This window comes from Candida dubliniensis, chromosome 1 (assembly GCF_000026945.1).
Source record: "Candida dubliniensis CD36 chromosome 1, complete sequence".
Lineage (NCBI taxonomy): Eukaryota > Fungi > Ascomycota > Pichiomycetes > Serinales > Debaryomycetaceae > Candida > Candida dubliniensis.
This window is the reverse complement of record NC_012860.1, coordinates 2,181,441-2,208,678: the sequence shown is the minus strand read 5'-3', so window position 1 is coordinate 2,208,678 and position 27,238 is coordinate 2,181,441. Positions and strand designations below refer to the sequence as shown.

General features: G+C 34.2%; 13 protein-coding genes and 1 non-coding gene across 14 annotated transcripts, besides 1 other annotated feature; 9 read left to right on the top strand and 5 right to left on the bottom strand. All coding sequences in view use genetic code 12, as the record gives it.

Moving 5' to 3' along the window:
- Positions 1 to 714: 714 nt before the first annotated feature.
- Positions 715 to 1,533, top strand: CD36_09320 (conserved hypothetical protein; the record flags this gene model as incomplete). The annotated part of the gene is made up of 1 exon (XM_002417531.1): positions 715 to 1,533. The coding sequence occupies one exon, from the start codon at positions 715 to 717 to the stop codon at positions 1,531 to 1,533; it is 819 nt and encodes a 272-aa protein (XP_002417576.1).
- Positions 1,534 to 1,693: 160 nt separating this feature from the next.
- On the bottom strand, positions 1,694 to 3,103 carry CD36_09310 (secretory lipase 3 precursor, putative; the record flags this gene model as incomplete). Its single annotated transcript, XM_002417530.1, has 1 exon — positions 1,694 to 3,103. The coding sequence occupies one exon, from the start codon at positions 3,101 to 3,103 to the stop codon at positions 1,694 to 1,696; it is 1,410 nt and encodes a 469-aa protein (XP_002417575.1).
- A 758-nt stretch (positions 3,104 to 3,861) lies between these two features.
- Positions 3,862 to 3,975: a mobile genetic element (truncated).
- Positions 3,976 to 4,898: 923 nt separating this feature from the next.
- Positions 4,899 to 4,996, top strand: tRNA-Ser (CGA). The gene has a single exon. It is a non-coding gene; the product is annotated as a tRNA-Ser (tRNA).
- Positions 4,997 to 5,299: 303 nt separating this feature from the next.
- On the top strand, positions 5,300 to 5,752 carry CD36_09300 (bud site/cell polarity selection protein, putative; the record flags this gene model as incomplete). Its single annotated transcript, XM_002417529.1, has 1 exon — positions 5,300 to 5,752. The coding sequence occupies one exon, from the start codon at positions 5,300 to 5,302 to the stop codon at positions 5,750 to 5,752; it is 453 nt and encodes a 150-aa protein (XP_002417574.1).
- Positions 5,753 to 6,101: 349 nt separating this feature from the next.
- On the bottom strand, positions 6,102 to 7,817 carry CD36_09290 (forkhead transcription factor, putative; the record flags this gene model as incomplete). The annotated part of the gene is made up of 1 exon (XM_002417528.1): positions 6,102 to 7,817. The coding sequence occupies one exon, from the start codon at positions 7,815 to 7,817 to the stop codon at positions 6,102 to 6,104; it is 1,716 nt and encodes a 571-aa protein (XP_002417573.1).
- Positions 7,818 to 9,342: 1,525 nt separating this feature from the next.
- Positions 9,343 to 10,527, top strand: CD36_09280 (transcription factor a large subunit, putative; the record flags this gene model as incomplete). Its single annotated transcript, XM_002417527.1, has 1 exon — positions 9,343 to 10,527. The coding sequence occupies one exon, from the start codon at positions 9,343 to 9,345 to the stop codon at positions 10,525 to 10,527; it is 1,185 nt and encodes a 394-aa protein (XP_002417572.1).
- Positions 10,528 to 11,372: 845 nt separating this feature from the next.
- CD36_09270 (conserved hypothetical protein) lies at positions 11,373 to 13,220 on the top strand (the record flags this gene model as incomplete). Its single annotated transcript, XM_002417526.1, has 1 exon — positions 11,373 to 13,220. One exon carries the CDS (start codon positions 11,373 to 11,375, stop codon positions 13,218 to 13,220), a length of 1,848 nt encoding a protein of 615 aa, XP_002417571.1.
- An 844-nt stretch (positions 13,221 to 14,064) lies between these two features.
- CD36_09260 (karyopherin-interacting protein, putative) lies at positions 14,065 to 15,066 on the top strand (the record flags this gene model as incomplete). The annotated part of the gene is made up of 1 exon (XM_002417525.1): positions 14,065 to 15,066. One exon carries the CDS (start codon positions 14,065 to 14,067, stop codon positions 15,064 to 15,066), a length of 1,002 nt encoding a protein of 333 aa, XP_002417570.1.
- Positions 15,067 to 15,158: 92 nt separating this feature from the next.
- CD36_09250 (mediator of protection against dsRNA viruses, putative) lies at positions 15,159 to 19,358 on the bottom strand (the record flags this gene model as incomplete). Its single annotated transcript, XM_002417524.1, has 1 exon — positions 15,159 to 19,358. The coding sequence occupies one exon, from the start codon at positions 19,356 to 19,358 to the stop codon at positions 15,159 to 15,161; it is 4,200 nt and encodes a 1,399-aa protein (XP_002417569.1).
- Positions 19,359 to 19,668: 310 nt separating this feature from the next.
- CD36_09240 (conserved hypothetical protein) lies at positions 19,669 to 20,910 on the bottom strand (the record flags this gene model as incomplete). Its single annotated transcript, XM_002417523.1, has 1 exon — positions 19,669 to 20,910. One exon carries the CDS (start codon positions 20,908 to 20,910, stop codon positions 19,669 to 19,671), a length of 1,242 nt encoding a protein of 413 aa, XP_002417568.1.
- A 651-nt stretch (positions 20,911 to 21,561) lies between these two features.
- On the top strand, positions 21,562 to 22,083 carry CD36_09230 (conserved hypothetical protein; the record flags this gene model as incomplete). Its single annotated transcript, XM_002417522.1, has 1 exon — positions 21,562 to 22,083. One exon carries the CDS (start codon positions 21,562 to 21,564, stop codon positions 22,081 to 22,083), a length of 522 nt encoding a protein of 173 aa, XP_002417567.1.
- A 422-nt stretch (positions 22,084 to 22,505) lies between these two features.
- CD36_09220 (mRNA processing and export modulator, putative) lies at positions 22,506 to 23,648 on the top strand (the record flags this gene model as incomplete). The annotated part of the gene is made up of 1 exon (XM_002417521.1): positions 22,506 to 23,648. One exon carries the CDS (start codon positions 22,506 to 22,508, stop codon positions 23,646 to 23,648), a length of 1,143 nt encoding a protein of 380 aa, XP_002417566.1.
- Positions 23,649 to 24,218: 570 nt separating this feature from the next.
- Positions 24,219 to 26,414, top strand: CD36_09210 (iron homeostasis modulator, putative; the record flags this gene model as incomplete). The annotated part of the gene is made up of 1 exon (XM_002417520.1): positions 24,219 to 26,414. One exon carries the CDS (start codon positions 24,219 to 24,221, stop codon positions 26,412 to 26,414), a length of 2,196 nt encoding a protein of 731 aa, XP_002417565.1.
- Positions 26,415 to 26,504: 90 nt separating this feature from the next.
- Positions 26,505 to 26,846, bottom strand: CD36_09200 (conserved hypothetical protein; the record flags this gene model as incomplete). Its single annotated transcript, XM_002417519.1, has 1 exon — positions 26,505 to 26,846. The coding sequence occupies one exon, from the start codon at positions 26,844 to 26,846 to the stop codon at positions 26,505 to 26,507; it is 342 nt and encodes a 113-aa protein (XP_002417564.1).
- Between the last annotated feature and the right edge of the window lie 392 nt (positions 26,847 to 27,238).

Genomic DNA, 27,238 nt, shown 5'->3' with positions numbered 1-27,238 from the left:
GTCTTTTTTCTGCACTTTGTTGCTTTTGCCTCATCGAGAATATTAACGAGAGAAGGGAGGAGAAAGGCATAAGATATAAAAATGTTCAATATACACTACCTTCAGTTATAATAGTAGTGTATAAGGATTTTCTACACTATTGTTCTCTTTCAACAAAAATTCTCTCACTGTTAAAGTTTTCGCGGTTTCCACTTTTTCTCTTAAGTATCCGCTTTTTCAAAGAGATTGTTTTTTTTTCTCTCCCATTCCTAATTCCCAAACTTTTCAAACTTCTTCTTTCCCCAATTAAACAAAAAGTAACCTAACCCTTTTGGCTTTTTGTTTCTTTGTTTGTCTTCTTCTTTTTTATTTTAAGGTATATGAATATTTAGGAAGCTATTATACTTTTTTTCATCCATTGGCTCAACCCATATAAAGAATAAGTATAAAATACCCAAGATATTTCCCACAATTGCTGCACCATTTTTTTTTTTACAGCCAAAAAGCATCGAACAAGAAAGTTAAAATTACCAGCAAATAACAAAACAAAAAAATAGCACAACGTCGAAGCTATAACTGTATCGTATAAGTATCTGAATTGCCGTATAACTTGAAATATCCTTTTATTCACACACCCAGAATCTCAAATCTTTTTTGTTTTACAAGAACTAAACGTACCAGCATCAAAGCCCAGCAACGACAATAAATCTCAACCAAATTTTCAACTTTTTACATATGTATTCTCAAAGCAGAAACTTTCACAACCACAATACACACTTCAATGAGTGCATGTTCTTTAATCCGGATACGCCTCAGCAGATTTGCCCAAGAGTGTGGTTGGGACCATATAACGCGTTGTTGAATAAAACAGATAATTATGGTGCCAACTTCTTAGTTGAACACAACATCAAGATAATCATCAATTGCGGGACAACATTACCATTCCTTGACTTGATTGAAAATAACAGAGATGTGACAATATCGTCTGATGTATTAATTTTGAGTTTGGATCCATTTTTTCAGAGTCATGATGAGCTTGCTGTTAACTTTACCCGCAAGTATAGTCGGATATTAACAAACTATTTGAACTACTTTTATAAAAGTAATCCAAATGCTTCCAAATTGATTCATCAATTACCAAACTCAACAGACCGAATCCAGATATCTTCACCTATATTGTGTGGCACAAACTTGATGTTGCAATTTTTCAGTCTAATTAGGTTAATTAATTTATTTAAGCTGATTAATCAAGAGATGGAGGTTTTGATTATATCACAAGATGGCAACGATAATTTGCTGACTGGTCTTATGATTGCGTACTTGATGGATACTTATCGCTACAATTTATTGAACTCATTCAACATGATCAAAAGTAGAAGACCATCGATTTACGATTGGTCGAGCGTTGAATATGACGCTTTGTTAAAACAGTTTTATGCTCAGAATTGTGAAATTAAATGCACACCTTTAATGGATACAATTAAAAGGTCATCGCAGGAAGATGACAATGAGTTATTGGCTGGCGGTGATAGAAAAAGAAGATTCTTACATTAAGCTTTTACTTGCAATGTAAAAAAAAAAAAAGTGTTTTTTTATGTATCATATATCATATGTGTCATATATTGTATTATTATAAAATATAAAGCTGGCTAGAAAATCTCTCGAGCGTTGTCGTTGTGCAGAATAAAAAGAACTGCAACAGGGTTGTTGTAAATTAATTCTTTGAGCCCAGAAAGCTACCCAAAAATTTGGTTAATCCATCCAATGTTATGTCATCAGATGTTATGCCAGGACCCAATGGTGAAGCAGTAAGTGAATCAAGAATACCTGAAAAGAACTCTTTAGTTGAATCAGCAATGTTTGGATAAGAAAAATTGGTAATTCTGGAAGTTTTCTTACAACCCTTTACAACTGGCTTACCGTCAAACCTGGCATCTAACCATGTTAGAGCTGCTGGAGCTCCGACAATCATCTCTGTAAGATGACCATTTAATGAATCTTCAGCAAACTCAAATGAGTTGATTCCCCAGTCACACCAATTTTTGTAAACTCCATGCGCGCCAGCGATTGGAACAATGCCATCCAACGAACCGTGATACACAAATATTGGAATGTCTGGTACATACTCTTGATCCAAGTATAGCAAACTGTTTTCCACAATAGTTTGGTTGAATATTTTGTCTTTAAGCACCCCATAACCTTGTTCGACGTATCTATTGTCACCAGTGAAAACTTGATCAAATGCAAAATATAGGGTAGCTCCTACTAAACAATGTTGAGCACCCTGGTTTAAAACGCCTTCATATTTTTTCTCTACAACTTCATATATTCTCTTCTTGAAGTCGGGGAATTCATTGGCCAATCCCATTAATGCGTTGGGAATTAATCCAGCAAATGGCCCGCCATCAGTTGCTACAGCAGTAGCAGTAATATTGGTGACAAACCCACCAAGAGCTGTACCAATCAAATTTTTCTTTAATTCTGGTGCATATTTAGGTTGTAATGCAGCAGCCCAACCAGATGCTATTGTACCTCCAGAATACCCCCACATGGCAACTTGGGCATCATTCTCAATCCCGGTAAGTTGTTTCGACTGTAAAATCGCTTTAATGGAATCTAAAGTGGCCTTTCCAGATTGAGTGCCCGCTGTAAACGAAGATTTTGGCCCCTCATAATCAGGACTGACAATAAAATAACCTTTATTCAACAATGGAACCATGAAAATCATATCTACTTGGGTTTGTGCTGATGACAATGGAGCACCGAATTGCATACCGTAAGAAGGTGAACATTTAATATTAGCAGCATCTTCCCAACTTTGATAGGATACAACTTTGGAAGGGTTGGCATTGAAAGGCTCAATAACAGTGGTAACAATTGCTGTTGCATTCCCAAATGAGTCTTCAGATCTAACCAAAAGTTGCCAGGAGTTTTTGACTTCAACGGGAATAAACAAACTGCTTATTTGGCTTGGTGTTTTTCTCAGCTTTAAGATTTCTCCTAATTTGGCCGACTCATAACCGTCAGGAGCTTTGTAAAAATCATCCACAAGAGGTGATTTTAAATCTAATATGGAAGCAAGTACTATTGACAATAAAGTAAATAAAACAACTAGGGATTTCATTTTTGTTATGAAATTGTTGATAATTAAAATTTATGGTGACTGAAATTCTAACTGATCTAGTTCTATATCTATTTATATACTCAAACTTTTTCCTTCAGGGATAAACATGCAAGTATTAGCTGTTTTTACAAAAATGGTATAACAAGAGACGGAGACAACGGAAATCTCCTTATATTGGGTTAATGTTCAAGTGGGTTAGAAAGAGCATATATATTTACAAGAATGGCGAGATTGCTTTTACTGATAATAAGTAGTAAATTTGACATTTGAACAGACAATGATTGTTAAACAATTCCAAAGACATGGGAGGAAAAGCGGTCCATTGTAATCAAGAGAGGAGAAATCAATCTTATAGATTTATAATTAGACCATGACATTTCTCAAGATTTACTGTAATTGAAAAATGTTGCAAAAAAAAAGGGGAAAAAAAGTAATACAGGAGAGACAAATAATACTCCATATTTGCTTTCGAAAGACTAAAACATCTATATATATTTTGCCTATATTTTTATGCTTTTTACCTGTATTTATCTTGTGTTGACCAACACTGATAGTTAGCTAATAATAGTTATTATAAAAGTATGTTTTAATAATGGCATTTATGGTGATACTTGGTATAACGACTGCCAGTAGTTGACTAGACAACTACAAAACAATAATTGCAAATAACATTCCTGATATCCCTGAAGAGGCTATCTATTAGTTTTTGTAATTATATAGTAGCTTTTGGCTTCTTCCTCTTAGTCTACTTTTATTTTTATTGAAAAGTCGAGAACGATCCTGCGTAGGCGAAAGGTGTCTTATAGTATTAAACTTACTTATAAAGAAATTATATAATCTAATTACTGATAATTACATGGTATATCTAATAGTGTCCCTCCAACGTTGGTGGAATAATCGGACTACAGCTTCCTTAGTATATTGTTTTCTTTATTGTATAACATTGGACAATACATTATTTTTGATGATTTTACCCATCCTTATTTTGAATATATGATTCTATTTAGTCTACATACAATTCATTCATAGTAATTCACAATCCTGTTTCATTGTCCTGGCTTCACGTGGCAACTGTATTTGCGTCAGTCATGTCTTATGTTCACCCCAATTCACGTTACAAGTTTTTTATTCATAAGATGGAATGAAGTAAATATTAAGTATCATTAGACTCTATTATGCAGAAAGATTCAGAGGTTGTATAATTCTTCTATGCCAACAAACAACATTGTTTTGAATTTCAACACTTTAATACATCTATTGTTTATTAAAAAAACAAATTAAATGCCAATTAAGATTTTTTTTTTTCAGAATCTGATTAATTTTCGAGATCCCCGAACAAAGCAAAAGCTGGAGGAGAAAATGGGCCCATAGAAATTAGATTAAATTAGCTGCAACAATATGTAGTTGATATGCAACAAATGGGTGATTCGTGCAACCTGTTGGTTTATGCATGATTTCTTTAATTTAGGTCTTAAAGCAGTTCTAGAACAATTTTGGGTCTGATTTGGGTATTGGGGCCCAAGTTGTGATGTTTTTAGATTTAATTAAAATTATTCAACGTTAATTTGTTTTTGCAATGATTTTTACACCAAATCTAACTTAAACTTATAACAAAAAAGAAAAAAAAGAAAACCACACCGAAAAGTACACTCTAACTACTTAAAAATCTTTTGACAATATTAGTTCTTACTAATTATTTTGAAGCTATACCCTTAAATAAGATTTCTGTCATTTATTATTTGTAAAACAAAATCTTACAATATAACCTTCTGAGCCAATTAAAATCAAAAAATTTGACAGTGTGGCCGAGCGGTTAAGGCGTCTGACTCGAATCTTATTCGCGTTATCAGTTGGGCTTTGCCCGCGCAGGTTCGAATCCTGCTGCTGTCGTCATTAGTTATTTTTTGGTTTCAGGTTTTTTTTTTTCTGTTTTTTAAATCAATTGAGCTATCTATTAAATGTGTTCTTTTTTGAATCACATCAAGCTTTTGGTTTGATTTTGAAATATTATCTTGCTTGTATGAGTTTTTTTTGAAGCTTGTTGAAATGGCGAACTTACTGTTTATTTAACAAAAGTGATTAACAAAAAAGAATGAGAATGTCTCCAAAAAAAAAAAACTGTCAAAAAAAAAAATGTTTTGCTGCTTTACTCTTGAATTACCTACATAACAACTCCTTTTCATACTCTTACATGACATGCCAAAGATAAAAAAACCGAAAAAGAATGGTCCACCCCCAGAAGGGTACTCTAAAGTTGAACCTACTTTGACAAAGTATCGTAGCAAGTTGAAGTCAGCACAAACTAATCCCGACCCAACCAAATCTAAACAATCATCATTATGGATAATATATCAATTAAATTATAAAATCACTCGTTATGTTTATGATACATATGTGGCGAAACGAATATCTAAAGAATTGTATGATTGGTTATTACTTCAGAATGATATAAACAACGACCTTATTGCTAAATGGAAAAAACCTGGTTATGAAAAGTTATGTTGTATTAATTGTATATCTACCAATACTAATGGTGGAGGAACTTGTGTCTGTAGAGTTCCTAAAGCCAAATTATTAGAAAAGGATCCTGAAAAAGTGAATATTGAATGTATTACTTGTGGGTGCCGAGGATGTGCTTCTAGTGATTAAACTAATAATTGTATATATATATGTATGTATGTATTGATTAAAGAGGAAATTTATATATAAAGAAAAAAAAAAAAAAACAATTGATAATAATACAAAACTAATCTACTCATCAAACAAATAAAAAATACTAACCTTAAAAACTCCCTATAGTAGATTGTAAAATTAAAGACAATAATGACCATAAAATATCTTAATCCAAGAAATGAAACAAATATAGAAAAAAATAAAAAAACAAAAAAATGAAAAATAAAAAGAACACTAATTAAAAGTGATTTGCCCATTCCTAAATTAAACCAAAATAAAAACCAATACTAACCAAAAATATAAAACCATGCAAAAAAAAAGACAATCAACTCTTTGATTTGCTACTATTCTCCACATTCTTTAAATCCTGGAGCAAATTCTTTCTTTCTTCTTTATCATCAACAACAATAACACGATCTGATGAAACACCTAATATTGGCGATGAGTGGACATGAGGGTTTTCGAAGTTTCTTGAAACCATATCATCATCATCATACGACAGAAAACTTCCTTGAATAGTCGATAGTTTTGAATTAGATGAAACCGCTAATAGATTAATCAGATTATTAATCAACGGGCTATAATAAAAATCATCTAAGTATGAAGGAGAATTCCAAAGCTTCCTAACAATAGAACTAGTTTGGGGAGTACGAATGTTTCTAATTGGTGTTTTGACAATAGTTGATTTGGGTGTACGTGACCGGAGTATCACATGCAGCAGCAGCAACAGTTGCTGTTGTTGAGTTTGGAAAGTCCGATAAATGTTATTTGCAGGTGTTAAGGGTTCCAAAAGAGGACCAGTTTCAAGTGGTCTTACTGGAGAAAGTTCAAAATTTGAGCTGCAACTGAATGAAGAAGTGTATGTAAGGTTTTTTCCTGCAAGAATTGGCCTATTTGGTGAATCAATGACAAATCTTGGTGTTGAAGTTGTTTTCGGTGTTGTAGTAATCACAGCATTGACTTTACTTTCACTACTGGATGCAGCCACATTAACAGTGTCACTTGTGTCATTTGAACTGGTTGATTTGATAGGGGGACTTGACTGCCAAGGTTCACCCAATGTAGCTACTTTCTGTTTTTTCATTGGCGGATCAATCACAGTGACATCTTCTTCATCATACTCAAAGTCATCATCTTCGTCATCACATTCTAATTTCCTTTTCAGCTTGGGGTAGTTAGGAGATGATGCAAGGTTTGTACGACCATAATTGCTGTTCAACTTTGACTCAGTTGCTTCTTTAGCAGCTTTTTCTTCTGCCGCTCTTGCAGCAGCTTCAGCATTTATTTTGGAAGCATGATTGATCTGGTCCATGACTTCTTGATAGGAGCTTTTCTTCACACTCCTGCTTTTCAAAAATTGCTCCTCACATCCTGGCTTGATACACCAGAAATGTCCTTTTCCATCCTTAGATTTCTCACCCTTGATAAATGCTTTGTTCAACGACAAGTTGTGTCTTATAGAATTCTGCCACCCAACGTCTCCTTTCTTATAGTATTTAAAAGTATCCGATATCCATTGATATATATGAGATAAGGTCAACTTTTTTTCAGGGTGAGATAATATTGAAATACCGATCAAAGTTGCATATGAGTAAGGGGGTTTGTCCTCTGATTGCAAGTTAAAGGACCTACCAGTATTAGCAGGAGAAGTATTTGACTTTGCTTTTGATTTCAGCTTCTTGGTTTCCAAAGACTTTCTTATAGGAGAACTAGTTAATTTCTCTGAATTTTGTTCTTGAGTATGCTTTTGGGTTGGCGACGAAAAAGCCGGAGATAAATAGGATGACTGCATTATTAAATGTTGAGACTCGCCCACCAATGAAGTAGTATCTATATTATAAAGTCTTGTAGGGGTCTCGAATAGGTTTGTCTCAGGTCTTCTGATGGCTGATATGCTTTCAGGTGGCGTGTTCTGAGTAATTGGAAGTGCTACCGATAATTGTGACCGCGATTTGGAAGGCGTCATTTCTGAATTATTCTTATAATTAGAAGAATCCTTTAATGGTTGTCTTGATGTAAGTTTATCCATCACAGTAGACATCTTGATGCAAAAGTAGATTTATTTCTTTTTCTCTAGGTAGCTCCGATGACTATGACTTATCTCTTGAGATGTAAGGTAGAAACTCTATCTAATACTTGGTAAAGTGCAACGATTCTAGGATATCTTGTTATAAGATTAAAAGGTACTAAAAGTAAAATTAAAAAAAAAAAAAAATTATAACAAAAGGATAAAAAAATCTGTAATAGAACGGATAAAAAGAAAAAAAAAAAAAGATAAGAAAAATCATCAAAAATTGAATTTATGACATGTTCATCCACTTTGGCGAATATATATATATATATGTACGAAATCATTGACAAGATGAAACCATTCCTGATAGAGAGAATTTTTTCTTTAAAAAAAAAATAAAGAAAATGGGAAGACGCGTAATGTGCAATGAAAAGAAAACAGTAAACTAAAACGACTGCATATAAACAAAACACGAAATGTTTTTTTTTTTTTTCTGTCACGTTTTGTACTACTTTATATTAATACACTTTTCGTGTTTAGTTATATCTTTGTAGAAAGAAGAATGAATGAATGAATGAGAATTCCAGCGTTTCCGCTTATTTCAGATTATGAGATTGCTGTTCCTTAATAGTTTTTAGGAATTGTTTAATATTCGTTTCAGTAGATAGCAGTCATATCTGTCTGCACCAGTGATATATTGATTCAATAGAACGACATTTTCCGTCAAAGTTGACCATGTTCGTGTTGTCAAGAGGAAGTAGAGAATCCATTATTGATTGAATCATCAAAATGACAGCTGCTGATACAGTTTGTAGCCACCTCAATTTTTTTTTTTTTGTGGGCTTAGGTGCAAATGGCAGCAAAACCTATATTTTTCTAGAAAATAACAATAAGTATGTTATACGAAACCACAAAAGTGAGAAAGACTTGTAATGCTGGTTTCTTGTTGGGAATAATCTTATCATCACAAAATCTTGTGGTGTCACTATTGTTCCAGTTTGGAATATAATAGATTGTTCAAAAATACTTTCGCTGCAAATAATAAAATAGTTATGTCAATTCGTGGCTTTATATTTCAGTGTCGTTATTATCCAGAAGCAAGAATATAGATCACTTTAATGCAACAGAAGAAGTTTAATCAGCTCATTCTCTTGGCTTCAATTTGCATTACCACAAACTCATAATTTGCAACAAAGAACTGGAAATACAATTCAGATTAACTGGTATTTCGTTCTGACGTCGAGGTTTCCAGATTTTTCCTTGTATAACCTCTTTTCAATACCAGTGTTTACACAGTAACTAACATTGCCATCATAAAGTCACCTAATCTTGTATTCTACATGTAAAGATCCAATGCTGCAGCAGTTTGCCAGCATTACGAGTCGAATATGCAAGCGAGTTTGTTGCTTTATCAAAACAACACTACCTTTCTGAATTTATCTCTGAGCGAACACCAAAAAAAAGACATTGTCAAAAAAAAAAAAAAAAAAAAAAAAAAAAGCAAAAAAAAAAACCAAGAGATATCGGTCTTTTTCACTCCATCATAACCATCTTCATGGACGATTCAGTCAGATCACTTATCAGGTTTGTTAGCAGAGGATTTTACAGTACTCCCTATGTATTAATTCTTGATGCAGTCCTTCGTCATTCAGTATTATCAGAAGATGATTTAATTCACTTATTGGGAATCAAGAGAAAAGAACTACGTTCGCTTTGTAATCGATTAGTCGAGGACAGGTTGCTAACCAATCATATTCAAAGAGAAGACAATGGCCAACAGAAATATGTTACTCGTACATATTTTTTCATTCATATAACCGAAGCCATTGATTCCATCAAGTGGAAAGTTCATTCGATTGTCAATGTATTAAAACAGGAAATGTCAAGCTTTGGTAATCCACAGGGTTATGTGTGTCCAAGATGTGGCAACAAAGTAAGTCAATTGGATGCGATATCTATGTTGAGCGAAGATAAAACTGAATTCATATGTGATGTGTGTCAAGGAGTTTTAATTGAAGACGATTCTTCACAACAAGCAACTTTAAAACAAGAAAGACTTGAAAAGTTAATGAAACAACTTGATCCCATCATTAAATTTTTGAAGATTATAGACGAAACTCAAATACGAGACAACGATTTCGAATCAGCTTTATTACAAGCTATCCCAGCACAATCAGCAGCAACGGCGTCATACACATTATCTAATCGTGTTAGTTCGAAATCAAGATCTAATGCTCAAGCAATGCAAAATGCCGCAGCCAGATCACAAGCCACTTTGCATGTCTCCATCACAGCTAACGATGAAAACTATGAACGAGAACAGATGGAAAAGGAAAACAGAAGACAAAAATTGGAACAAAATGCATTGCCTTCCTGGCACTCAAACAGTACTGTTGGTCAATCCAATACTTTTGGTAAACTTGAAGACGATGAAGACGATCACATGGGCACTCCATCATCTATCAAGGAAGAAGGAGAACAAGAAGAAACAAATACTGATAGTAAAGAAATATATGGCAGCGACAGCAAGGAAGAAACTACTGAGCAATCCTCAGTTATGGCTACACCTGAACCTCGGAATACAGTCAACAATGCTTCCAGACTTAATAACGTATCTGCAGAATTGAAAGAGAGAGAGGCACAGGATGCATTAGCAGCATATTATGCACAATTGGCTGAACAGGACGCAGATGAAGATGACGACGATGACGATGATGAAGAATTTGATGATATAATTTAAGAAAAGAGAAATTGAAACGAAGCAAACTGCAATCGGTACTACGTATTGTACATAGTAAACAATTTCGAGAAAATGTATACGTAATAAGCATTAAAGACCACACTACAGCCATTCCCTAGGTTTTTTTTGGAAAGAATAGAATCACGTGGTTTCGTAAATTGTAAGTAAACATTTTGCTTAGAACTATCCTGAAAGTAATCTCTTTGAAAAAAAGTAAAAGTGGATTGCTCATCTTAAGAATACTTCCACTTCCACATAAAATAGTGCTAGATTGTACTTGCTGATATCCTCCCTCAGAGTTAAAATGTACATTCTTCATTACAGCTTAACTATAGAAGAAAAAAACAAGAAATTGATAAAGGTAGTCATAATACCTTCACAGGATGGGTTTAATGATGCACCAGCAATTCATTTTAGTTTGCTTCGATTTGACTTGGTTTAGTTCAAAATTGCCCCTGAATTCCCCGAGCTTTGACTGAGCGGGAAAAAGGAGGGATAAATGAGAAGCGTAACGACGAAGGCAAGGAAAAAAAGTTAGAACCACTTACACTACTAAGGAAAAAAAAAAAGCCCTCAAAGCTCTCAAAATTGAACAAACAAGAAAAAAAAAAAAAAGAAGAATGAGTTGCCATTTTCTTTTGGTTCAATTCTCTTGTGTTATTAATTCAAATCGTTGGTTATTTCTATCGATATTTAAACTTATAGACTAAGAAATAATATCAATTCCCATAATCTAGGATATAGGAAAAACAGTCTAAAAAAAAGAAATAGAAAATAAAAAGAAAAAGATTCCGAAAACTGAGGCATTTATCACACCACCTTTTTTTTTTTACTTTTTATCAATTATGACATACTCAGGGTTAGTTACTCCTCATTCAAGACCAAGCACTCCTTCTTTTGCAACAAATTCTAATGCTGCAACTGCAACTACAGCTACAACTACGGGACCTTTAAACTCTGGTTCTGGATCCACTCACAAAGTAATTGTTCCATCGTATGAAAAGCCTATATATGAATCCTTATCACAAATTTATAAAGCGTTATTGGAGTTGAAGAACAATAGAAACAAATATATTAATTCAAAACAAATATACAAGATTTATCATGAGTTTCTTGATATTTTGAATGAATTGAAATTGACGAGAAAGGATGAAGAATTGAAAGGTATTACATTGAATTTACCCAATACTAATGATTTAATTACAGATGATATTTTTCAATTATTGTCTTTATGTTTTGTGACTTGTGGGTTGACCAAATTTGCACCAGCTACATATAGTTCTTTAAGCACAGTTATGAAATTATTGAATCATTTGAAAGAATGCAAAGTGTACACCGTTGAGGACTTGGCTCCTATTGGAATTAGATTAGCTGAAATTAGAGACATTGTTATTTCTACCAGTAATTATGAAGAGGATGATGATGATGAAGATGATGAAGAAGATGCTACTCGTCACTCAAACCATCAAATTGAAGAAACATTGTTGAGAAACAAATTAATCAAATGTGAAACATTATACCAAGAGTTGGAGAATAATTTCAAAAATGTTCCAAAAGATTTAGAACCAACTTATAATAAATTAATCGAACTAAGAAAAAATATTTTGAATTACATGATTAGTTATAAAGATGAAAAATCTAATGCCGGGAAAAATTTAATCAAACATGAAAAGTTAACAGTGAAAATAAATCAGTTTAAAGCAGAGTTGAAAAAAATTGAACAATACAGAGATGAAACAGATATGAAGTTTCATAGCAATGATGTTTCTGATTTGGATGAACAAAAACTTGAATCATTACAAGCTATAATGAATGGATTAATAGATGAATGTAATAACTTATTAGGTGATTTACTAGTACAAGATGATAGTGAAGAGATTTCCTCCTCGTTGTCTTCATTAAATTTGAGTGAAGAAAGTCTGGAATTGAAAGCTAAATATGATTCCATTTATCACCAATTACAAGATTTGAAATTAACTTTAGAGAATTTGTTGATCACTAGAAGATGGACATTAAGAGAAACTGATTTATACTCATATCAAAAACAGTTGAAGACTTTTGATGAACAGAGGTTGAATTTGGTTAACCAAACAAACAAGGATGACACGAAGGCATTCAAAAAGTCGCAATTATTGATTTTATTTCTTTTGAGACGATGTTATGGATTGGTTTATAAATTATTGGAGAGTAGTGAACCGGTCAGTGAAAGTTTGACTCCTATTCATAATCAATTACAAACAGTAAAGAGATGTCTTTTGGAATTGAAGCGTGTGGATGGATTAAACAATTTAAAAGAATTATATCCGTTCCAGTTTAAATTGGCATCGTTAGATAATCTTCGTCAAGATGGCAAGTTTATTGTCGATGGCAGCATACCCGAGGGTCAAGGAACACTAAATGCTTTGCTTGCCGAATGCTTTGATATTGTACAAGAATTGAAGATTGAATTAGAGGAAAAAGAATTCGAGAATGGCGATGAAGGTGAAGATGACTTAACCGGTGGTAGTTTTACCAACTCCAAAACAATCGGTAACGGTAACAATGAGTTGACTGATGATGATGTTGAAATCAAAAGAAATAGATTTCATGATTTTAATGAAGCTGATTATGACTTAGATAGTGAACCAGATTATGATGATGACAATGACTATAGTATAAGTGGATCAGAATACGAAGGAAATGATTACTACTAAGTTTGATTATTGATGTTAATGTTTCTACTACCCTTTTGTTTGCTTATTTGCTTGTATTCGAGGTTACTTTGAAGGTAATTCACATTTTATATAGCTTTGTATATATACATATATAAATTTAACAATGGAAAAGGAAAAGAAAAAACAAAAACAAAAAACGAAAGCGAAATATAGAAACGGCGACAACCATTATTTGGTGAATAAGTGACGATAATTATGGAGAGTACTTTTGGTCAATGAACGACCACTGAACTTTCGTGAAGCAAAAATGTGTATGAAGTGATAAAATAAAAAGAGGAGAAGAAGAATTGCCACTTAACTTGTTTAACCAAGTACAAACTCAAAGTGAGGAACGTCAGCAGAAGTTAAATTTAGTTAGATACTGACCAAGAAAAAGAATAGTAGTAAGTGTAAGTAAGTAGTGGTAGTGGTAGAGGTGGCGGTGGCGGTAGTGGTAGTAAATGGCAGGGAAAACAAAAGCAATCTACAACGACGATGACAACGATGACGAGAAAAAAGAGATAATAAATATTAACAATAATAATAACATTACTTACTTGCAATTTCTTTTTAAACTGTTTGCGAGAAGAGAAAGAGATTTTTGCTTCTCCTTTATTTCCTCTCTTTTTTTTTTTTTAACGATATATATTCACCCATATTTATATACCTCATTTGGGCTCTACTTTTGAAAATATATCCATCAATCATCAACTTACTTACAAATTAGATATTTGTTCATAATCAAATAGTTTTTCTTTTTTATTTTTTATTTTTTTACTTCAACATATTTCACTTTTTACATATTATAAAGACAGTTTTCCCAGCATACATTTCCTGACAGAAAATGATGTCCACAAATTTTCACTGGCCAACGACCAACAAGAATGATAATAGAGAGGTCTCTATTGAAACACCAACTAGTACCGATCCTCATGTTCCTCGCGATTCACTTGCCTCGATGCCACATGCAACAGCAAGCACAACTATAAAAAAGAGAAAGCGAGACGACGAATTGGATGGCGACAAATCAACAACGACTACCACGACCACCACGACAGTTTCATCATCGTCAACACGTAAATACTTACAATCGTCTTTGGGATCTTCCAAGTTCAAGAAGGCTAAAACACCGAAAATCAGTGGTCAACCATTGCCACTACCTAGATTGATTGAATCATTAGATAGATCCAATTTACAAAAACTTGTTCAAGGTTTAATAGCTGTTCATCCTGAATTACAATCCACATTAATTAAAATCTCTCCTAGACCTTCCATTCAAGATTCCATTCAATTATTACAGGATAAATTTGATATGATTATATCTCATTTGCCTTACAAATGTGACGTTGAAAGTGATTATTCATATTTAAGAATCAAGCCTCATTTACAAGAATTTTTATCATCAGTGTCTGATTTTATCTTGAATTATTTACCTCCATTAGAAACAAATATGACCCGTTCTTTGCAATTTTTACATGAAGCCACTAAATTAGTGTATAACTTACCTAATTTCACTAATCAGGAATTCCAATACACCAAATCCACAGCATTAGAACAGATTGCTAATTGTTGGTTGATTGTGTTAAGTCAAGATGAAGAAAAAGACGGAAACACCGATGTAGTGAAAGTTATACACGAATTGGAATTATTGGAAAAATTACATGAACATAATGAAATATCGTTCAATAAATTTGAAAAAGTTGTTGATTATTGTAAAGACAAATTAGAGCAACATGAATTAATCATGAATAATAATGAAGCCGGCTCAGGTGTTCCGTCGTCAATAAGTGACTTGATCACTGTGGATTATTCTAAATACTCTATAGCCAATACAACTTCTATATAGCGAGGAGAATACACAATGCTTATTATTATTATTTCGACATTCAGTAACAACTATTATAGTTCTCTTGGATTATAAGTTTAAGGATCCCCCTTTCATAAACACCCATTTAATGCCTTTATAGCTTCATTATTACCAGGATTAAATAATAAGCTACGCTGAATATCTCTCAATTGACCCGTCTGTAATAACGCATCGGAATATTGCACCCCATTAACCTTAACATCATGCAAATTAATCACTTCTTTAGCCATTGTATGATTAATGTTCTTCCAAATATTATAATCAAAAGGGAACAAAAACGCATATCTAAGCCAAGCATTTTCATTATCACCATTATCAAGTCTAGCATTTATTTCATTCAATAATCTAGGAACCTCTCTGTGGGTATCACAAACAATTTCATTTAGTCCAAGAGACGATAACTCTTCCTTTATTGCAGGTAAATACTCATCCAATTGATCCACAAGAGAAATAGCACCCAAAGTGAGAACGACTAATAAAGACGATCCATATTCTTCTATAAAGGCAAACAATTGATCAACAGCAGCTTGCTTAGTCTCCTCAGTGCCATGTGCATGCAAGACTTGAGCAATTAAACTAATAATTCTGGAAGAGTCACTATACTCCCCAAGAACAGCCTTCAATTCCTCTAAAGCGTTCAGAAAATCATTTAGGAAAAAATAAGCAAGTCCCATAGTAATCTTCGATGATAGTAATATCTCTGAAGTTTCATTCAATTGTAATGCCATTTGTGCATTATCTAAAGCTTGTTCATAATCACCCAAACCCAAATGTACTCTAGCTAATTGAGATTTCACTGTTGCAAATTTTTGTAAAATAATTTCACTTTCATTTGCCTCATATTGTTTCTCGTAAAGATCACTTAGTTTCGTGCCCAAATCAACTGCCAGCTCAAAATCTTTACATCGTTCAGCAATTGACAACGCAATACTTAATCCAGCCTCATCATCAGGATAATACTTGAGATATTGTTGCATTGCTTGATTACTAATACTAAATTCCTGAGCAGTTTCAATATCTCTAGGATCACGACCTTGACTTTTATTTACCACTGATAATCCATAAAGAAATTGTGCCAAGGCCAAACGACCTTTAGACAACGTGAATGCATGAACATAATAACCCGATGCCTTGTTTTCCTCACCCAATATATCTGCAGCAACTGCATGCCCTAACCAGGATTGAGCGTCTTGAGGGGCCACCGATTGAGCTCTTAAAAATGTATCCTTAGACAATTCAGTGTCTCCATATCTTAAAAATAATGACGCCAAGTTTACCCAAATTTCGGCATCTTTCACTTCCAAAGTAGTAGCCTTGATATAACAATGTTGTGATATTTGTGGATTAGAAGTGAAATAAGCATTACCTAAAGCAATCCAATAATTGGCATTATTTTGTTCAAGTTGAATAGATTTTTTAAAAAACAAGATCGAGGTATCCCTGTAAACCACCATTTGGTCATCATTCTGGAAAGCCTCTAATAATGCCAAACCCAAATTATAGTATGCAGTTGCACGCAACAACTTGTTAGCTTTCAATGATAAAGATTTTACTCCGGCCACAGCAGCAATAATTATCAATACAAACAAAGACTGAACCTTTTCACCTCGGGTATACCATTCTTGAGCATTTTTCAAATTAATGGAATCATCAAGACCGATATCAGCAACCGCAGATACAGCTTCATTATATCCTGAACTTTTGAAAATATCAAAAACTTCGGTAAATGGAACTTGATCGATGTTCTGTTGAATTTTAGTAAACACTTTCAACACCTCACCTAACGACTTCCATGCCTTTTGTGAGGTTGAATTCCGAGAGAGAGATTGCTTTATAAAAGACAATGCTTTTAAATTCGCATTAATTGCTCTTCCGAAAAATCCAGATTGAATAAAGCGTTGACAATTTTGTATGTTAGCTTCATAAATTGCACTAAGAATACATTCTTCATTGGGCTGCATCTCTAAGGCCTCGTATAAACTGCTCAACCCTTCATTATATTCTTTCATTTCGCATGTGACAACTCCTAACATATATTTGACTATCCAATCATTATTTTTCAAAGTCAATGCATGACGGAAAACTTTAGCCGCAGCATCGAACCGTCCGCAATGGTAGTAGGCTTCGCCTAATCCGACCCAACAGTCAAAATCATTAGAATCCAAACGAAGGGCGTTTTGAAACCATTCGACAGCTTTTGCATCATCTTGCGTATTTAAGGCACCACTACCTAGTACACGATATGGCCATGCTTTATCTGTATCCACATCACCGCGCATTATCAATCTTCTTGAACTTTCGTTGCTTACAACTCTTTTGGCTAATACTTGTGCAACTTCCCACTCGTTCTTCAGAGACGCCTGTTGGACCAAGTACCTTGCTGCAACAATCTCATTTGCGTCTAGATCAAACGCTTTGTAAAAACACTTCTGTGCTCTTTCAGTATCGCCATAATAGTCTTGAAATAAAATACCTAACAAGGTGTAAGAAGGAGCATACAAATCGGAATCTTTAAGTGATTTAATTAAATTATTGTAACATTCTTTGATATTGTCGTCATTTTTAGCATTCTCCAAAAAATAACTTTTTGCAATTCTCCAATGAGCAACAGCTCTAGTTTCACGACCGTGTAAATCACCACCAGTAATTTTACTCAAAAAGCTCTCCAACCCTTTTCTTCCTTGAGAGTATTCTCCCAATTTGACTAGACACCAATAATACTCTGACTGAGCCTCAATATTCGTAGGATATTTCTTTACAACGGCACCCAAAATACTTCTGGCTTCCTCTAATTCCCCTCTCTCGACATATATCAATCCTTTACCCACTTGTGCTTTAACATTATCTGGGTTTGACTCTAAAATTTTCTCATAAAGTTGAACTGCACGGTTATAATTTTTGGGAGCTTCATAATAAGTGTACACAATTGCAAGTGAACACAAAAAATCCTCCTTTGTATTCGCTAAATCTATTCCAAAAGTTCGTTGAATGTCAGCTAAAGCTTTGATACCATCACGACATTTCTCCGAGGCCAAATTGTATTCTCTTAAATAAATGTAGTAATTAACAATGATTCTACTCGCCAACACAGAATTCTTTGCTTTGCTATGACCTTCTAAAATCAAACCCAAAACTTCATCTTGAGGTAAGTAATATTGGGATGTAGTATCATTTTCCAAATTGACATCATCTGCAAGCTCTTCTAAGAGTTCTGCATCCTTATCATCTTCAGGATTTAATTGTGATGAATCGGACTTCCGTTTGTTAATGTCGCATGCAGATAGACTTTTCACCACTTTTTCTTTATTGAATGGCGAAATATCACTCATAACATAAGCAAACAAAATCAACCCCAAACCTTCATTTTGGAAAGTTTGCAAGTAAGAGATTACTTTATTTTCATCAAGATCATTGATTGTCTTTGCATCGCACCAATCGAAATACAAATTCCAACAAAACAAACTTTTAGTATTGATAAGAATCATATCTTCCATTTGATTTTTAATATCTTGATGCATTGCCTGTTTATCAGGGCATATTTTCAAGAGTTCGTATTTGAACTTTAACAATTTCTCTTCGTATTTATGTCTCAACTCTTCATCGTCACAGACATTGAGAAACATTTCATACAACTGGAGGATATCGCCGTTCTGATAATAAGACCAAGCAATATTATCAAGTTTTGCCTTCTGATCAGTAGTTATAGTTCTACCAAATTTCACTCTTTCTTTCGAAACTCTGTTTACAACAGCTTTTTCTGTTTGACTAATTTTAAAATCCAACAATTTTTTGACAGTGACATCAGTGGCTTCAATGGCTGTTCCAATCAAACCCCCTAATTCAGATCCTGGTAATATCGACCTCAAATAAAATTCATATAAATTATCGTTACTCTTGTATTTCTGGTGATCCAAATAGTTTCTCATATCCTTCAATTGTTCGGCTATCGAAACCCCTTGATCTGTTAAAAGTCTCACCAAGTTGGTCAAAACTTGAAAAAACAACTTGTAGTCTTCAGACACTTTAAGAACTTGGAAATATCCTTTCCAGGCCAATAGATTATTTGGTTCAATTTCCGTTGCTTTCTGAAATGCTTTGACTGCATTGGGAATATCTCGTAGCAATTGATACGCTTTTCCTTGAAATACATATGCAAAATAACAATTTGGATCTTCTTCCAAAGCGTCGTTGGCAAAATTTAGAGCCGACTCGGGATCATTTGATTCTATAGATGCCTTGGCAGATTTAAGGTACTTTTTGATCGACGACATGACTGGGAAAATAGTGGTTCAATAAAAATAATATCCACCAATATTGTTTTGTGATGTCAATCCAATATATATCTTGAGTCTCAATACACTTCTTTAATAATACAAATATATATACAGACAAGTGATTGAAAGGTTGAATGGACCTGGAACTTATAAAGTCGAACGTATTTTTTTTTTTTCCCTTCTCTAGTGTTGCGCCGAAAACTTTTTTTCTATTATTACACACACATGCCATAAACAGAAGGATGCAACTCCTTGATTCTAGGAAATTCTAATAACAGTATATACATATATAGAAATCCATCCATTTCTAGTTATGACTTCCTGGAACTATCTTAAAGGATAGAATGTCATTCTTCCCTTTGTCGATAGTATCATCTTCACTTATCTTAATACCACCAACACCTTCTACCGCTGCAATTGTTACATCTCCCATAATTTTTCTTGCTACAGCAGTCACAGGTGTGCCTCTTTTCACTAATAAACAATCACGGAAAACATAGTCACCTGAATTTCCTGAAAAATTGTGGATATTTCGGACGGGATAAACGGGAACCAAGTTTAAAAGATCGGCGGCAGCTTGGAGCAACTGAACCACACCGGTGGATCCAAATCTGTACAAAACCAAATCACGGATATTTTCTATCCTATTACGTAACTTGTCATCCAACGGTTTCAAATCCGGGTCATCTGGTAGATCATCAATTGTATCAATAAATTCTGTTCCCAGATCGTACTTGATGTAATTCTGAGCAGCTAGTTTTCGAAGAAAGACTTCAGTAATCGATGATGTTAGCACTGCTTTCAGTTTTGGGTATTTCAATATTATCTTGGAAACGTTCTTATCTGCATCAGGGTGATCCATTTTATTTAAAGACAATACTGTAGGGAATTTGACTTCCATGAATGCTCGAACGACTTTACCAAGCATTTCGTCGTCCCAGTCTTGTAATGGTGGCAAATCAGGTATCAAATCTAAGGCATCTCCAATTAATTTTTTGTTAGCCACATACCCACCTAGTTGTTGTCTCATAGTTTCCAATGTTGACGATTTTGTACCAACATGTCTTCTGACCACGGACCCCCATCTCTCCTTCAAGTTTCCCAATATCCATTGGAAAATCTCATCTTGCAACCACTCAATATCCTGCAATGGATCATATCCCCTTGTTGCTTTCCCCTCCGCATCAGTGGTTCCACTGGCATCAACGATATGTATCAAACAATCTGCTTCGGTCAAATCACTTAAAAATTTATTACCTAACCCTCTGCCCAAGTGAGCATTAGGTACCAATCCAGCAACATCTAACAACATTATAGGCACACCTCTCTTACCGTCTCGACAATATCCATAATTGGGTTTACATTTATCCTGTTTATTGAATCTGGCACAGACACAATCTATTTCAAGGTAACCAGTGGCTTTATTAGGATCAATAGTAGTGAATGGGAATGCTCCACATTTAGCATTAGCATCTGTCAATGCATTCAAGGTAGTTGATTTTCCACTAGAGGGTTTACCTACTAATCCAATAACAATCTCCCTACCCATTATGTTTGCTACTACTGTAGTCTTTGGCAAAAACTTGAAGTGAAAAAAAAAAAAAAAGAGGCTAAAAAAAAATTTGTTTTATATGACATCAACTTAGTGCGAAAGTAAGGTTTATCAATGATTTAATGGACTATATTATGGCCACGATTATTTCAAATAACCCCAGAAATATGACAATTGCCAATATAGAGTAGAGATTGTATGTTTGATATTTGTTCTTGCCAGTTTTTATAGGCCGTATAGTTTCATGTAGTCGAATACTGCAGGTGTAATTGTATTCTAGTATTTAGAGTTTGGTAGCATTCTTGCAATCAGATCCAACAAACCACTTCAAGAAATTTCTTGCATCCAAAAGGTATCTCTGTTGTCGGCTTCTTCCCTAGTTTTTTATCAAATCGACAGTTAAACTTTTCAGTCATCTTTAATTATTCTGTCATTGGTATCTCCTCCTCCTAGTCAATTTCCTGTATATAAGTTATACAGCCTTGATTAAAAGAAAGAGCGAAAAAAACGAGGAAATAAACAACACATCAAAAGTCTCAGAACTTTCAAAACCTTCATTTAGCAATATAGTATTCAATTGTTCACTGATTTCAATTTTAATTGTTTTGAAACTAGACTTTTTTTGCATTATACTTTCAAATTAAAAAGATGGCACTTGCAGATTTTGCATTGAGTAATATTTGGGGTGGTCTTTCCAGTGATTTCAAAAAGAAGAATTTCTCTCTTTATGGTCAATGGATAAGTATACTTACAATTTTTTTATGTTTGGCTCTTGGTGTAGCCAACATTTTCCATATTGGACCAATTATTGTATTTTCCATAATATGCATTGTTCAGGGATTGATCGTATTGTTTGTTGAGATTCCATTTTTGTTGAAAATCTGTCCATTGACTGATACATTTGTTAATTTTGTTAGAAATTTTGATGGCAATTTACCTCGTTGCGGATTTTATTTATTAAATGCCGTCATTCAATATTTGTCTTTGACATTACAAGTAACTAGTTTATTGGTAGTGGCCATATTATTTACTTTTTCAAGCGCCTGTTATGCATTGGCAGCGTTGAAACACCAAGAGTATTTGAAATCATCGCTTGATGTTACTGGAACTGGTTCGGGTGGTGCATTAGAAGCACAAGTTGGAGAACATGTTGTTAGAAACGTGTTGTAGAGAAAAAAATGGCAATGGCGATATTTAATGGTCTATATGTATAGGAGAGTTTAGTTAAACAAATATTATCTGTTTGCTTTTTTTATTCCTTCTTTTCCCTGATCGATTAATCGAGTTTTCATTATTTCGAAAAGCCTAGACTGGTCAATTTCTGTTTGTAAAGAGAAAATTAGCTATAATACATTATTCTGATTTAGGTACTTTTCGAGAATGATATCTTCAGTGACAGGGAATATTTTAGAGAGTAAAAGAAAAAAAAAAAACAAAGTATCACTAGTATTCATCTCATCATGTTATCTAAACTGAACGAAAAAGAAGAAAAAAAAAAAACTTTCCTCTATTTGTTTAACTTTTTAGAATTTTTGTTGCCAAGTTGGAAAACAAAACAAAAAAACACCACTTACTGATACAGTGAACCCAAAATGTCCGACACGCTACCTTTTATAGAAGATTCAACAGGGGAGAAATTTAAAAGACAGAAATATAAAGAGCAAAGCTCACTTGAACTGGAAGAACGTGGTAGCAGAGATCCAAAAGAGCACACACCTACAACCGCTTTATCCTATGACGAGGTCAACGATGACCTCGACGAGTTAGTTGCATTGCGAGGAGAAGGCAGATACTTTGGTGTTACAGATCCAGATGATGAATCTGGACTATCGAGGCAATCATTGGGCCCACTATGTGCAAATTGCCACAAGAGAGGACACACAAGAGCCAAATGTACTGTAGTGATTTGTCATAAATGTGGAGCCGTCGATGATCATTATGAAAGCCAATGTCCCACTACTATAATATGTGGCAGGTGTGGCGAAAAGGGACACATTGTGCTGCAATGCAAAAGCAAAATCCGAAAGAGACAATACTGTCGCACTTGCGACTCCTTTAAGCATGGTGATGAGAACTGTCCTAGTATTTGGAGAAGTTATATAACGAAATCGCAAAGTCAGGATAGCAATGAGGAAAGTTCGGTATTACCGAGAATATACTGTTACAACTGTGCATCAAATGAACATTTTGGTGATGAATGTGATAAACCAAGATCCTCCAGAATACCTAATTTTGGCAGTGCATTTAGTGGCAACAATTTACCCAAAAAATACAGAAACCTCTATTTCAAAAGTCTCAGAGCAAGTAGCAGTCGGAAAGAATATGAAGAATACAGACCAACAACTCAGAAAAGGGATTACACGAGCAACCTCACACCGTCAAACAGGTACGAAGGGTTTGGCAGTCAAGGGTTCTCACGTAACGGTGCCGATCATCCATCGAGGTCTGGCTTCATCCCGAAGAGACTGCCTAGTGGATTTGGGTCTAGTAATGGATTTCCGAGAACACCAAAAGGCCCAAATCAAGATAACAGAACTAAAGGTAGATTTAGTCTGAATGCGTACGGCTCCAAGTCGGGTTTTAATCAACCGACAAGAACAGGTGTAATCAACAAAAATGGTTCTCAAGATCAAGCAGGAAGTTATAGAAATAGTACGAGAGGCGGGCCACAACCTACTAGATCGGGATTAATTGCCAATAGGAAATCCAAGAATTTCAAGAAAATGAAGTATTGACAACCGTCTCTATTGTTATATAAAATTCATTGTAGAAATAGAATTAATCTTGCATTTTAAATGACTCTCTTGTTTTTTTTTTTGTATTATGTAAACCTAGTTTTATAGAAATTTCGGGCCGTGGGTCTAATTTATCTATTTAATCAATCGCATTAATAATATTATTAATTTCTTCCGTTTTTTTTTTTTTTTTTCTTATTTCTTTTTTTAAAATTACCCACATACATAAAGGAAGAGAAAACATTTTCCAGGTCACATTTCTGATTTTGAGTATCATTAGCCCTTTTTTTTTGTCCGTGATTTTTTTAGATATTGCGTATATTGCCATAGCTACGGACGGCAACTAGTAATTGTCGACGATATCCCTTTTAATCAAGGAAAGATATAATAAATAGACATCGTTGTCATTTTCTGATCTGAAATCTTCACATTCCTTTCACCACCAAAGAAAACATACACACATACACACGAATCAATAAACTAGATTCAGCCACAACCCAGTGCCAATTATAACAGTAGATAGTACTTTTTATTTTCTCAACTTCAAATACAATTGTGTTGCTTTAACCAATGAATACCACTATACTAGATTATTTCCACTATCCAAATGGGAAAACAAAAGAATATAGTAGACTACGAAATTATATCACCTCAAAATACGGAAACATTACCACTTTTCTATTATTGCTATTCATAATATCCATACCTATTTACAAGTACTGCATTATCCACAATTATCATCATAGATTTAAATCCAATATAATACGTTCCTTCAACCGGAAGTTGGATCATTATATTCTGCATGAACACCATCCAGACTGCCAAACTGCCACATTTAAGGATAGGTTCTTTACTTACGTAGCTCAGTTGCTCAAATCCATCGTGTTCAGCATAACACTACGTTCATCTACTATCATACAATTATTATTCTGGATAACATTTTTAACCTCATTGTCATTGATTGACCTTTATAATGGAGATTTGATATTTTTGGCCAAAAGACTAGGTCGAATTCCTGCTAATTGTTTACCAACAATATTGTTCTTAACATTACGTCCAAGTCCATTGCCTCACACCTTATATTTGACATTGATCCCAATACATAAATGGCTATCCCGACTAATAATTATTCAAAGTGTTATGCACACCGTTTTATACCTTGGATATTTTAAGAAAACCGACACGATGAAAAAAACTTTCAAACTTGAAAATAATTACGGTTGGGTAGCTTTGCTAGGATTCCTAATTATTATGGTCACCTCATTGTCCTCGATGAGAAAACGCTGGTACAAGGTATTCTATTGCATGCACTACGTATGGACATGGACAATAGTTATCTGCCTTCAGTTTCATATCAGACCAAGTCCATTTACATTTTATACACTTGTAAATGTTTCCATTTTGGTTGGACAAATTGCATATCGTGTATATTTAACTAGAGTGTCAACTAAAGGCGAAGTTAAGGTGTTTGATGTCTCGCCAAATTTAGCAATGATAGAGTTTCCAAACCTGTTGATTGCAAAAACTGCCACTGCACCTGGGGCCCATATCAGACTAACTAACTACAGTTCAAGTTTCATAGTGAGAGCATTCAAACAGTTAATTCCCAATTACCATCCATACACATTAGTCTCCTTCCCCACTGACAAATATCAGCGATTAATTATCCGTAAAAGTAATTTCAAGTTATATAATATGAGAAGATATATGATAACAGGAAGTTACGACTCACATTTATTGTTTATTGGTTCAAAATCAAGTCAGATGTTTTCCTTGAGTAAATTACTGGTCAACGCTAAGCGTCTATTGATTGTTATTGGTGGATCTGCTATCTCATTTGCGTTGCCGATTTTAAGGGTAATGAATTACCATGGTATTCCCACTAAGATTGTTTGGGTTATCAAAGACTTTAGGGACGTGCTAGTGCTTAGATATTTTGATGGATTCATTCATGGTGACGATTTTGAAATATTTATAACCGGTGATAGCACAATTCAGGAACAAACAAAAACTCTTCGAAACGTAATAAGCTGTGCTTCTAATTTCAGCAAGAAATCTAGATTATCCAGTCATTTTGATATAGAACACGATGAAACCTCTCCTTTATTGGGTGACAACAACGAGCCACAAATTCCTTTGAATCTCGAAAACCAGATAGAAAATGTCGACATAAGTATGAATAGTGATGACGAAGAAGAAGAGGACAGCGATTCAGACTGTACCCACAATGGGATAAATCAACCCCGATATGAGGACTTTAACGAGGTTGATGATGTATTACTCGACACTAGTGATAATGAAGATGGAGGATCTATAAACGAGTTTGAAATTACAGCTGATAATTTGAGTCCACAAAACAGCACTCTGAGAAACATCTCTCGCAAGTCGAGTGTAAATGAACCGTTCATTCCCTATTTTGAACAGTCATCATCTGAACAAACTAAATCTTGGGTCCAGCAATTTAAGCTGCTAACGAGAAGACTAAATTTAGAGAATAAGATTTATAAAGGTCGTCCTAAATTGAATCATAGGTATTACAATTGGTGTATCAATGAAGGATTCACACAGTGTTCAGGTCCTACAGAAGACGAAAATCACAATTTAATTTGCTGCCGTGACTTACCACGCAATAAAGTTGTCCAAGAGGATTTGAATGCAGAAAAGATATGGGTGATTTCTGCAGGACCCAAACCACTTGTTGAAAATGTTAAATTATGGGCCGCTGAATACGGGTTAAAGTTTCACGAGGAAGCATTCTATTCATAACTTCATTTCAAGTAAATAGAAGTACATAAAAGGTTCTATTTTTGTTATTATTTAATATATATGTTTTTTTTTTTTTTATTTCATTAACCTCTATTTGAAATTCTTACTCAATTCCTGTTCAATATATCTGTTTCGTTTGAGTTCATCTTCCATAGCTGCTTGTTTGCTGATTTTCATTTTGGCAGTATCTGTGGCAAAAGTTATACCAACAACATTCCACCCAACAAACCACCATACTTTGTAAGTCGTTTTGAAATATGCTTTATTTACTCCATGATTATATTTGTATGATAATGCATACCCTGTCATTAGGGCAATTAATGTACCTTGTATTACCCCTTTTGCTGCTGCTTGATATAGCTGGTTTTTGAATCTTTCATTTCTTTCTCTTTTGGTTTCATTTAGCAAGGCATCTGCTGAAATTGTACTCATTTTAATGAATTTTATAAAAAGGAAGAACTGAAGTATAACTGGATTTTTAGCTTTGTAAAGAAGGTTTATACTGTTTTATGTTTTTCTTTTCCTTGCACGTCGCGGGAATTGTGGAACAAGATTGATTTAGCGGGGTTTGGGGTTAGATGGAGAGACTCTTCGCGCTGTGAATGAGTTGGCAATGTTAGTAAATGGCACTGAACTTGATTGGACCATTGCTCACAAGTTGAATGGAATATCAGAGATATTTGGGGCTATTCAAATTTCACTACTTTTCATTTGAGGAATTGGAGACTATCTGCACTTAGCTTCCTATGGTAAACAGCTCTTGTAGATTTACGCAAGAGCCAAATTTACAGTTCTTTAGTACTAAAAAAATGGTTCTGCAATAT